The 12355-nt window shown below is 42.7% G+C and overlaps 2 protein-coding genes across 3 annotated transcripts; both read left to right on the top strand.

The window, feature by feature from the left end:
- The first annotated feature begins 3268 nt into the window (after positions 1-3268).
- On the top strand, positions 3269-4534 carry LOC125376175. Its single transcript, XM_048388056.1, has 3 exons — positions 3269-3427; positions 3862-3941; positions 4121-4534. The coding sequence occupies exons 1-3, from the start codon at positions 3403-3405 to the stop codon at positions 4388-4390; spliced, it is 375 nt and encodes a 124-aa protein (XP_048244013.1). The 5' UTR covers positions 3269-3402; the 3' UTR covers positions 4391-4534.
- Positions 4535-6447: 1913 nt separating this feature from the next.
- LOC125376049 lies at positions 6448-10658 on the top strand. Of its 2 annotated transcripts, XR_007218932.1 has the most exons (4): positions 6448-6607; positions 7042-7121; positions 9686-9787; positions 10222-10658. XR_007218932.1 is itself a non-coding variant. In XM_048387347.1 (3 exons), the coding sequence occupies exons 1-3, from the start codon at positions 6583-6585 to the stop codon at positions 7568-7570; spliced, it is 375 nt and encodes a 124-aa protein (XP_048243304.1). In that variant the 5' UTR covers positions 6449-6582; the 3' UTR covers positions 7571-7718. The 2 variants fall into 2 exon arrangements, 1 of the variants encoding a protein (XP_048243304.1); XM_048387347.1 differs by lacking the exons at positions 9686-9787; positions 10222-10658 and adding an exon at positions 7301-7718 and having other exon boundaries at positions 6449-6607.
- Positions 10659-12355: the final 1697 nt, after the last annotated feature.

Here is a 12355-nt window from a genome sequence, read left to right as displayed (position 1 = left end):
AAGATCACAATTATTCCACTTAACAGTATTAAGATGTTAAATTAGACGTGAAATTGGTCGTTGTTAGGCAGCTCTATCGGGACTGAAGATGGCAGCCGCCATTTGCAATTGTCTTAACTGAACATTTTAGAGTGTAAACTTGACATGTGGTGCTCAGATGAAACCTGTTCGTACATTATAGTGTCGGGCGATGTAGTACAGATGTAAGATAACCTGTATTACGTGAAAAGCAGCTGTTTGGCCCATTTTATTGGTTAAATGTCGTCTTGCAGCACAGCCTGTAACCCTACATACAGTTGGAGTTCGAGGTGTCAAAGGGCCGAGGCCGAGTGACATACTGTAGCTGTCAGAAGTCGTAAATTGTGATTTTTTGAACGTAGCCGTCGGCGTACATTTAACTGAGCCTAGCTTTCGTTTTTCTTTTTCAGCTCGGGAGGACATAATTCGCTGTTATGGCACTCCTGCGGCTGTGAGTTTGTGGCCGTCTCAGGATAAGGAGTCCGACTGTGTATGTATAATTTTACATGCCCACCCTGTAAATTCTTCCGTCTAGTATAGCTGATTTGTTGCACATTAAGTCTGCCCAGTCCCTTTAATAAACTGTGATTCGTTTTCTTTGCAAAAGTATCCCGTATTTCTGTCTGACCTGACTTCCTTTGTCCCTCCCTCCACCCCCTCGATGTGTAGCGTTCCCTGGCTGTGTCCCCTTCCCGTTGTCCCGACCCCCTGAGCGTCTTCACTCCGTTCTGGGCCCGCCCTGTCTACGGTGAGACGCTCCCCGCCCCCGTCACCATCAACCACGCTGATTACTATCCTGCCCCAAGTGACGATGATGACAGTGACTACTGGGTGTACGAGGACGAGGACGACCACAGCTTTGTGGATGACAGAGAGATTCATCCCTTTAGAAAGGCGCTGACGAGAGCGGCTGCCTTCTTTAGGAAGATCTTCTCTTAGACTCCTTTATCCTTTTAATGTCTGAATGTGTGCAAGTGAGTGAATGAATGAGCAGGTTTGTATGTATGTGTGCGTTTGTGTGAGAGTAAATATAAGATTGAATGAGCATGTGTGTGTGTGTGTGTGTGTGTGAGAGAGAGAGACAGAGACAGAGAGAGAGAGACTGAATGAATATGTATGTTGTGTGTGTGTATTGTGTGCGTGTAAGAGTAAATGAAAGATTGAATTATCATGTCTGTCTGTATGCATGCATGTGTGTATGTGTGTGTGAGTGTTTGTGTGTGAGTGTGAGAGAGTGAATGAGCATGTATGTATGATGTGTGTATGTATGTGTGAGAGGGAGAGTGTATATTGTGTATATATGTTAGAGATGAGAGCTGGAGTGAATAAACGAGCCTACATGTATGTGTGTATTAGAGAGAGAGAGAGAGAGAGACTACCATTCCAGCGTATTTTTGGCGTATTTTTAGGCTCCCAGTTTTGGCCCAACTTTCAGTTTCCTTTTGGCAAACCTCTTGGCTTATTAGCATGGCACAAGACCATACTTTCTATACAATTTTGGCCCGTTTTTGGATCTCCCTTGAGGCATATTACTTTCGACTTTCGGTCATCTGAATAAATGTTTCTGTAATGTATACACAAGTTGTTTGTTTTCTCTACAGTGTTTCTTCCTTACAGCTAATAATATCTGGGTGACAGCAGCATCGCAATATTGGCATCTGCCCAAATCCCAGGGTTTCCGAAGATGAGACATAAATTCATATGGATATTGTTAAAAAGTGAATGTTGCCCCTATATTGCTGTGCTGCTGTGTCCCAGTTTCATGATCTGCACTTAGCAGAAGATTTCTAAGTAGGTGGGGTTACCTTAAGATCAGACACTTCTAAATGTTTATGTGGCGACAATTGTGACACAGGATATTCTCTGAGGACAGCTCTCTGACACTTTGTTATCTGGAATAATTTTTTTATTCCAATATAATAGCTCATTGTTTCTAATGTAACAATAACTGTGGCTTCCTTTTAAAGGAGTGCGAATGGAGAATTGCCTTCTCTAAAACACAAGTGTCGCCACATGGGATATATTACGAGCACTTCACCCAACTAATAGCAGTAGTCGGACAAGGGGTTGAGAGTGATCTCCCTTCGCCCCAGTCAATATTGGATTCCACTCGTCTCATCATTATGGCTTTACAGGAGTCGACCTCACTGCTGGTCCTTTGGCCCGTGGTCTTCAGATATTGCAGAGGGCATGCTTTTATACATAGGCCGAGGCCAGGCGCAAGTAGAAAGCCTATACTGACACCTACTCGTATGCAAGAGTAGATTGATGTATATATATATGACGTAATATTCGTATCTTGCATTCTACAAAAATACCTAAATAATACAAGGGGTCTGAATTCTACCCCTGTACGTCCACATCAGCGTTTTCAAAATGGGACGGTCAATAGGATTTCTCTGACTGTGAGTGTGTGGGTGGCTAGGATTTTTTCAGAAAATAAATATATTGTCTCCGAAATTGATTGAAAACTAATTATGCTTCCATCTGTTGGACAAAAAGAACATGTCAGCCACCAAAAATACGTTGTTGCAAGGATGAATTTTGAAAAAATGTTTTATTTAGGCATATAATTTTAGCTGATTTTGCATTTGTAGCTGAAAAATATCTAGTCTCCATACAAAATCCAAGGTCGCCCACTCCCCCTTCCAACAGAACATGAAATGGTCGGCCCCTTAGGCCTAGTATAGTAATAACCAATATGCTTGTCATTTATCTTTCTCTCCTATTAGCTATTTTCTGTGGTCGTCGTTTTTCCAGATTAGAAATCAAACCAAATAAGAACTGTCGCTGCACACGTTGGTATTTACCAGTACCATTTAACTTTTATTTTATCCCTGTAGGCTAGGTAATAATTCCCCAATCCCACTTGGATTATCAGAGATGGGCATTCTTACTAGCCTGCTAGCCCGTGTCAGTCTGTCGAATGTAAAAGGTATTGTGAAGGCTGGTATAATAGAGGGTCGTTATATGGTATTGCTATTCGGCCTAGCAAACGTTTAAGGTTAATGTCTACAAGAGATGATCCATATCAAAGTGAACAAAATTCACCCTGTTTCGAGTAATGGAGGCACGAAAAACACCCAGTTTCACCTGCACAATGTTTTCAAACTGATGTAGGCAACGTTTCAGTTGTAAGTTACAACTTAATCCCGGTGTTCAGACGAAATAAACCCGGCAGTTTCACCCTCGGCAATGCAATTAGGCTTTACCACGCCGGAAGCTGACGATGAGCCTCGTTCTGACTCCTCGAACTCCGTAACGTAGTTACCGTTGCCGTTATCGACGTCCCTTCTGTTTTCAACAGAAAAACGATCGCTTTTGCTCCGCTGACCTCTACGTTTTGCTCACTGCTGTATCATTCCAAGTGTTTCTTCTTCCAAGATGAATACAAGGCTTCACATTCAAGGTATTTAAGATCACAATTATTCCACTTAACAGTATTAAGATGTTAAATTAGACGTGAAATTGGTCGTTGTTAGGCAGCTCTATCGGGACTGAAGATGGCAGCCGCCATTTGCAATTGTCTTAACTGAACATTTTAAAGTGTAAACTTGACATGTGGTGCTCAGATGAAACCTGTTCGTACATTATAGTGTCGGCCGATGTAGTACAGATGTAAGATAACCTGTATTACGTGAAAAGCAGCTGTTTGGCCCATTTTATTGGTTAAATGTCGTCTTGCAGCACAGCCTGTAACCCTACATACACTTGGAGTTCGATGTGTCAAAGGGCCGAGGCCGAGTGACATACTGTAGCTGTCAGAAGTCGTAAATTGTGGTTTTTTGAACGTAGCCGTCGGCGTACATTTAACTGAGCCTAGCTTTCGTTTTTCTTTTTCAGCTCGGGAGGACATAATTCGCTATTATGGCACTCCTGCGGCTGTGAGTTTGTGGCCGTCTCAGGATGAGGAGTCCGACTGTGTATGTATAATTTTACATGCCCACCCTGTAAATTCTTCCGTCTAGTATAGCTGATTTGTTGCACATTAAGTCTGCCCAGTCCCTTTAATAAACTGTGATTCGTTTTCTTTGCAAAAGTATCCCGTATTTCTGTCTTACCTGACTTCCTTTGTCCCTCCCTCCACCCCCTCGATGTGTAGCGTTCCCTGGCTGTGTCCCCTTCCCGTTGTCCCGACCCCCTGAGCGTCTTCACTCCGTTCTGGGCCCGCCCTGTCTACGGTGAGACGCTCCCCGCCCCCGTCACCATCAACCACGCTGATTACTATCCTGCCCCAAGTGACGATGATGACAGTGACTACTGGGTGTACGAGGACGAGGACGACCACAGCTTTGTGGATGACAGAGAGATTCATCCCTTTAGAAAGGCGCTGACGAGAGCGGCTGCCTTCTTTAGGAAGATCTTCTCTTAGACTCCTTTATCCTTTTAATGTCTGAATGTGTGCAAGTGAGTGAATGAATGAGCAGGTTTGTATGTATGTGTGCGTTTGTGTGAGAGTAAATATAAGATTGAATGAGCATGTGTGTGTGTGTGTGTGTGTGTGAGAGAGAGAGAGACAGAGACAGAGAGAGAGAGAGAGAGAGAGAGAGAGAGACTACCATTCCAGCGTATCTTTTGCGTATTATTAGGCTCACAGTTTTGGCCCAACTTTCAGTTTCCTTTTGGCAAACCTCTTGGCTTATTAGCATGGCACAAGACCATACTTTCTATACAATTTTGGCCCGTTTTTGGATCTCCCTTGAGGCATATTACTTTCGACTTTCGGTCATCTGAATAAATGTTTCTGTAATGTATACACAAGTTGTTTGTTTTCTCTACAGTGTTTCTTCCTTACAGCTAATAATATCTGGGTGACAGCAGCATCGCAATATTGGCATCTGCCCAAATCCCAGGGTTTCCGAAGATGAGACATAAATTCAGATGGATATTGTTAAAAAGTGAATGTTGCCCCTATATTGCTGTGCTGCTGTGTCCCAGTTTCATGATCTGCACTTAGCAGAAGAATTCTAAGTAGGTGGGGTTACCTTAAGATCAGACACTTCTAAATGTTTATGTGGCGACAATTGTGACACAGGATATTCTCTGAGGACAGCTCTCTGACACTTTGTTATCTGGAATACATTTTTTATTCCAATATAATAGCTCATTGTTTCTAATGTAACAATAACTGTGGCTTCCTTTTAAAGGAGTGCGAATGGAGAATTGCCTTCTCTAAAACACAAGTGTCGCCACATGGGATATATTACGAGCACTTCACCCAACTAATAGCAGTAGTCGGACAAGGGGTTGAGAGTGATCTCCCTTCGCCCCAGTCAATATTGGATTCCACTCGTCTCATCATTATGGCTTTACAGGAGTCGACCTCACTGCTGGTCCTTTGGCCCGTGGTCTTCAGATATTGCAGAGGGCATGCTTTTATACATAGGCCGAGGCCAGGCGCAAGTAGAAAGCCTATACTGACACCTACTCGTATGCAAGAGTAGATTGATGTATATATATATGACGTAATATTCGTATCTTGCATTCTACAAAAATACCTAAATAATACAAGGGGTCTGAATTCTACCCCTGTACGTCCACATCAGCGTTTTCAAAATGGGACGGTCAATAGGATTTCTCTGACTGTGAGTGTGTGGGTGGCTAGGATTTTTTCAGAAAATAAATATATTGTCTCCGAAATTGATTGAAAACTAATTATGCTTCCATCTGTTGGACAAAAAGAACATGTCAGCCACCAAAAATACGTTGTTGCAAGGATGAATTTTGAAAAAATGTTTTATTTAGGCATATAATTTTAGCTGATTTTGCATTTGTAGCTGAAAAATATCTAGTCTCCATACAAAATCCAAGGTCGCCCACTCCCCCTTCCAACAGAACATGAAATGGTCGGCCCCTTAGGCCTAGTATAGTAATAACCAATATGCTTGTCATTTATCTTTCTCTCCTATTAGCTATTTTCTGTGGTCGTCGTTTTTCCAGATTAGAAATCAAACCAAATAAGAACTGTCGCTGCACACGTTGGTATTTACCAGTACCATTTAACTTTTATTTTATCCCTGTAGGCTAGGTAATAATTCCCCAATCCCACTTGGATTATCAGAGATGGGCATTCTTACTAGCCTGCTAGCCCGTGTCAGTCTGTCGAATGTAAAAGGTATTGTGAAGGCTGGTATAATAGAGGGTCGTTATATGGTATTGCTATTCGGCCTAGCAAACGTTTAAGGTTAATGTCTACAAGAGATGATCCATATCAAAGTGAACAAAATTCACCCTGTTTCGAGTAATGGAGGCACGAAAAACACCCAGTTTCACCTGCACAATGTTTTCAAACTGATGTAGGCAACGTTTCAGTTGTAAGTTACAACTTAATCCCGGTGTTCAGACGAAATAAACCCGGCAGTTTCACCCTCGGCAATGCAATTAGGCTTTACCACGCCGGAAGCTGACGATGAGCCTCGTTCTGACTCCTCGAACTCCGTAACGTAGTTACCGTTGCCGTTATCGACGTCCCTTCTGTTTTCAACAGAAAAACGATCGCTTTTGCTCCGCTGACCTCTACGTTTTGCTCACTGCTGTATCATTCCAAGTGTTTCTTCTTCCAAGATGAATACAAGGCTTCACATTCAAGGTATTTAAGATCACAATTATTCCACTTAACAGTATTAAGATGTTAAATTAGACGTGAAATTGGTCGTTGTTAGGCAGCTCTATCGGGACTGAAGATGGCAGCCGCCATTTGCAATTGTCTTAACTGAACATTTTAAAGTGTAAACTTGACATGTGGTGCTCAGATGAAACCTGTTCGTACATTATAGTGTCGGCCGATGTAGTACAGATGTAAGATAACCTGTATTACGTGAAAAGCAGCTGTTTGGCCCATTTTATTGGTTAAATGTCGTCTTGCAGCACAGCCTGTAACCCTACATACACTTGGAGTTCGATGTGTCAAAGGGCCGAGGCCGAGTGACATACTGTAGCTGTCAGAAGTCGTAAATTGTGGTTTTTTGAACGTAGCCGTCGGCGTACATTTAACTGAGCCTAGCTTTCGTTTTTCTTTTTCAGCTCGGGAGGACATAATTCGCTATTATGGCACTCCTGCGGCTGTGAGTTTGTGGCCGTCTCAGGATGAGGAGTCCGACTGTGTATGTATAATTTTACATGCCCACCCTGTAAATTCTTCCGTCTAGTATAGCTGATTTGTTGCACATTAAGTCTGCCCAGTCCCTTTAATAAACTGTGATTCGTTTTCTTTGCAAAAGTATCCCGTATTTCTGTCTGACCTGACTTCCTTTGTCCCTCCCTCCACCCCCTCGATGTGTAGCGTTCCCTGGCTGTGTCCCCTTCCCGTTGTCCCGACCCCCTGAGCGTCTTCACTCCGTTCTGGGCCCGCCCTGTCTACGGTGAGACGCTCCCCGCCCCCGTCACCATCAACCACGCTGATTACTATCCTGCCCCAAGTGACGATGATGACAGTGACTACTGGGTGTACGAGGACGAGGACGACCACAGCTTTGTGGATGACAGAGAGATTCATCCCTTTAGAAAGGCGCTGACGAGAGCGGCTGCCTTCTTTAGGAAGATCTTCTCTTAGACTCCTTTATCCTTTTAATGTCTGAATGTGTGCAAGTGAGTGAATGAATGAGCAGGTTTGTATGTATGTGTGCGTTTGTGTGAGAGTAAATATAAGATTGAATGAGCATGTGTGTGTGTGTGTGTGTGTGTGAGAGAGAGAGAGACAGAGACAGAGAGAGAGAGAGAGAGAGAGAGAGAGAGACTACCATTCCAGCGTATCTTTTGCGTATTATTAGGCTCACAGTTTTGGCCCAACTTTCAGTTTCCTTTTGGCAAACCTCTTGGCTTATTAGCATGGCACAAGACCATACTTTCTATACAATTTTGGCCCGTTTTTGGATCTCCCTTGAGGCATATTACTTTCGACTTTCGGTCATCTGAATAAATGTTTCTGTAATGTATACACAAGTTGTTTGTTTTCTCTACAGTGTTTCTTCCTTACAGCTAATAATATCTGGGTGACAGCAGCATCGCAATATTGGCATCTGCCCAAATCCCAGGGTTTCCGAAGATGAGACATAAATTCAGATGGATATTGTTAAAAAGTGAATGTTGCCCCTATATTGCTGTGCTGCTGTGTCCCAGTTTCATGATCTGCACTTAGCAGAAGAATTCTAAGTAGGTGGGGTTACCTTAAGATCAGACACTTCTAAATGTTTATGTGGCGACAATTGTGACACAGGATATTCTCTGAGGACAGCTCTCTGACACTTTGTTATCTGGAATACATTTTTTATTCCAATATAATAGCTCATTGTTTCTAATGTAACAATAACTGTGGCTTCCTTTTAAAGGAGTGCGAATGGAGAATTGCCTTCTCTAAAACACAAGTGTCGCCACATGGGATATATTACGAGCACTTCACCCAACTAATAGCAGTAGTCGGACAAGGGGTTGAGAGTGATCTCCCTTCGCCCCAGTCAATATTGGATTCCACTCGTCTCATCATTATGGCTTTACAGGAGTCGACCTCACTGCTGGTCCTTTGGCCCGTGGTCTTCAGATATTGCAGAGGGCATGCTTTTATACATAGGCCGAGGCCAGGCGCAAGTAGAAAGCCTATACTGACACCTACTCGTATGCAAGAGTAGATTGATGTATATATATATGACGTAATATTCGTATCTTGCATTCTACAAAAATACCTAAATAATACAAGGGGTCTGAATTCTACCCCTGTACGTCCACATCAGCGTTTTCAAAATGGGACGGTCAATAGGATTTCTCTGACTGTGAGTGTGTGGGTGGCTAGGATTTTTTCAGAAAATAAATATATTGTCTCCGAAATTGATTGAAAACTAATTATGCTTCCATCTGTTGGACAAAAAGAACATGTCAGCCACCAAAAATACGTTGTTGCAAGGTGGAATTTTGAAAAAATGTTTTATTTAGGCTCATAATTTTAGCTGATTTTGCATTTGTAGCTGAAAAATATCTAGTCTCCATACAAAATCCAAGGTCGCCCAATCCCCCTTCCAACAGAACATGAAATGGTCGGCCCCTTAGGCCTAGTATAGTAATAACCAATATGCTTGTCATTTATCTTTCTCTCCTATTAGCTATTTTCTGTGGTCGTCGTTTTTCCAGATTAGAAATCAAACCAAATAAGAACTGTCGCTGCACACGTTGGTATTTACTAGTACCATTTAACTTTTATTTTATCCCTGTAGGCTAGGTAATAATTCCCCAATCCCACTTGGATTATCAGAGATGGGCATTCTTACTAGCCTGCTAGCCCGTGTCAGTCTGTCGAATGTAAAAGGTATTGTGAAGGCTGGTATAATAGAGGGTCGTTATATGGTATTGCTATTCGGCCTAGCAAACGTTTAAGGTTAATGTCTACAAGAGATGATCCATATCAAAGTGAACAAAATTCACCCTGTTTCGAGTAATGGAGGCACGAAAAACACCCAGTTTCACCTGCACAATGTTTTCAAACTGATGTAGGCAACGTTTCAGTTGTAAGTTACAACTTAATCCCGGTGTTCAGACGAAATAAACCCGGCAGTTTCACCCTCGGCAATGCCATTAGGCTTTACCACGCCGGAAGCTGACGATGAGCCTCGTTCTGACTCCTCGAACTCCGTAACGTAGTTACCGTTGCCGTTATCGACGTCCCTTCTGTTTTCAACAGAAAAACGATCGCTTTTGCTCCGCTGACCTCTACGTTTTGCTAACTGCTGTATCATTCCAAGTGTTTCTTCTTCCAAGATGAATACAAGGCTTCACATTCAAGGTATCTAAGATCACAATTATTCCACTTAACAGTATTAAGATGTTAAATTAGACGTGAAATTGGTCGTTGTTAGGCAGCTCTATCGGGACTGAAGATGGCAGCCGCCATTTGCAATTGTCTTAACTGAACATTTTAGAGTGTAAACTTGACATGTGGTGCTCAGATGAAACCTGTTCGTACATTATAGTGTCGGCCGATGTAGTACAGATGTAAGATAACCTGTATTACGTGAAAAGCAGCTGTTTGGCCCATTTTATTGGTTAAATGTCATCTTGCAGCACAGCCTGTAACCCAACATACACTTGGAGTTCGATGTGTCAAAGGGCCGAGGCCGAGTGACATACTGTAGCTGTCAGAAGTCGTAAATTGTGATTTTTTGAACGTAGCCGTCGGCGTACATTTAACTGAGCCTAGCTTTCGTTTTTCTTTTTCAGCTCGGGAGGACATAATTCGCTATTATGGCACTCCTGCGGCTGTGAGTTTGTGGCCGTCTCAGGATGAGGAGTCCGACTGTGTATGTATAATTTTACATGCCCACCCTGTAAATTCTTCCGTCTAGTATAGCTGATTTGTTGCACATTAAGTCTGCCCAGTCCCTTTAATAAACTGTGATTCGTTTTCTTTGCAAAAGTATCCCGTATTTCTGTCTTACCTGACTTCCTTTGTCCCTCCCTCCACCCCCTCGATGTGTAGCGTTCCCTGGCCGTGTCCCCTTCCCGTTGTCCCGACCCCCTGAGCGTCTTCACTCCGTTCTGGGCCCGCCCTGTCTACGGTGAGACGCTCCCCGCCCCCGTCACCATCAACCACGCTGATTACTATCCTGCCCCAAGTGACGATGATGACAGTGACTACTGGGTGTACGAGGACGAGGACGACCACAACTTTGTGGATGACAGAGAGATTCATCCCTTTAGAAAGGCGCTGACGAGAGCGGCTGCCTTCTTTAGGAAGATCTTCTCTTAGACTCCTTTATCCTTTTAATGTCTGAATGTGTGCAAGTGAGTGAATGAATGAGCAGGTTTGTATGAATGTGTGCGTTTGTGTTAGAGTAAATAGAAGATTGAATGAGCATGTGTGTGTGTGTGTGTGTGTGAGAGAGAGAGAGAGAGAGAGACAGAGAGAGAGAGACTGAATGAATATGTATGTTTGTGTGTGTGTATTGTGTGCGTGTAAGAGTAAATGAAAGATTGAATTATCATGTCTGTCTGTATGCATGTATGTGTGTATGTGTGTGTGAGTGTTTGTGTGTGAGTGTGAGAGAGTGAATGAGCATGTATGTATGATGTGTGTATGTATGTGTGAGAGGGAGAGTGTATATTGTGTATATATGTTAGAGATGAGAGCTGGAGTGAATAAACGAGCCTACATGTATGTGTGTATTAGAGAGAGAGAGAGAGAGAGAGAGAGAGAGAGAGAGAGAGAGACTACCATTCCAGCGTATTTTTGGCGTATTTTTAGGCTCCCAGTTTTGGCCCAACTTTCAGTTTCCTTTTGGCAAACCTCTTGGCTTATTAGCATGGCACAAGACCATACTTTCTATACAATTTTGGCCCGTTTTTGGATCTCCCTTGAGGCATATTACTTTCGACTTTCGGTCATCTGAATAAATGTTTCTGTAATGTATACACAAGTTGTTTGTTTTCTCTACAGTGTTTCTTCCTTACAGCTAATAATATCTGGGTGACAGCAGCATCGCAATATTGGCATCTGCCCAAATCCCAGGGTTTCCGAACATGAGACATAAATTCAGATGGATATTGTTAAAAAGTGAATGTTGCCCCTATATTGCTGTGCTGCTGTGTCCCAGTTTCATGATCTGCACTTAGCAGAAGATTTCTAAGTAGGTGGGGTTACCTTAAGATCAGACACTTCTAAATGTTTATGTGGCGACAATTGTGACACAGGATATTCTCTGAGGACAGCTCTCTGACACTTTGTTATCTGGAATAATTTTTTTATTCCAATATAATAGCTCATTGTTTCTAATGTAACAATAACTGTGGCTTCCTTTTAAAGGAGTGCGAATGGAGAATTGCCTTCTCTAAAACACAAGTGTCGCCACATGGGATATATTACGAGCACTTCACCCAACTAATAGCAGTAGTCGGACAAGGGGTTGAGAGTGATCTCCCTTCGCCCCAGTCAATATTGGATTCCACTCGTCTCATCATTATGGCTTTACAGGAGTCGACCTCACTGCTGGTCCTTTGGCCCGTGGTCTTCAGATATTGCAGAGGGCATGCTTTTATACATAGGCCGAGGCCAGGCGCAAGTAGAAAGCCTATACTGACACCTACTCGTATGCAAGAGTAGATTGATGTATATATATATGACGTAATATTCGTATCTTGCATTCTACAAAAATACCTAAATAATACAAGGGGTCTGAATTCTACCCCTGTACGTCCACATCAGCGTTTTCAAAATGGGACGGTCAATAGGATTTCTCTGACTGTGAGTGTGTGGGTGGCTAGGATTTTTTCAGAAAATAAATAGATTGTCTCCGAAATTGATTGAAAACTAATTATGCTTCCATCTGTTGGACAAAAAGAACATGTCAGCCACCAA

This window comes from Haliotis rufescens, unplaced genomic scaffold, assembly GCF_023055435.1.
Source record: "Haliotis rufescens isolate VD_foot unplaced genomic scaffold, xgHalRufe1.0.p SCAF_7, whole genome shotgun sequence".
Taxonomy (NCBI): domain Eukaryota; kingdom Metazoa; phylum Mollusca; class Gastropoda; order Lepetellida; family Haliotidae; genus Haliotis; species Haliotis rufescens.
The sequence above is the reverse complement of the archived record's forward strand: the minus strand, read 5'-3'. Positions and strand labels throughout refer to the sequence as shown.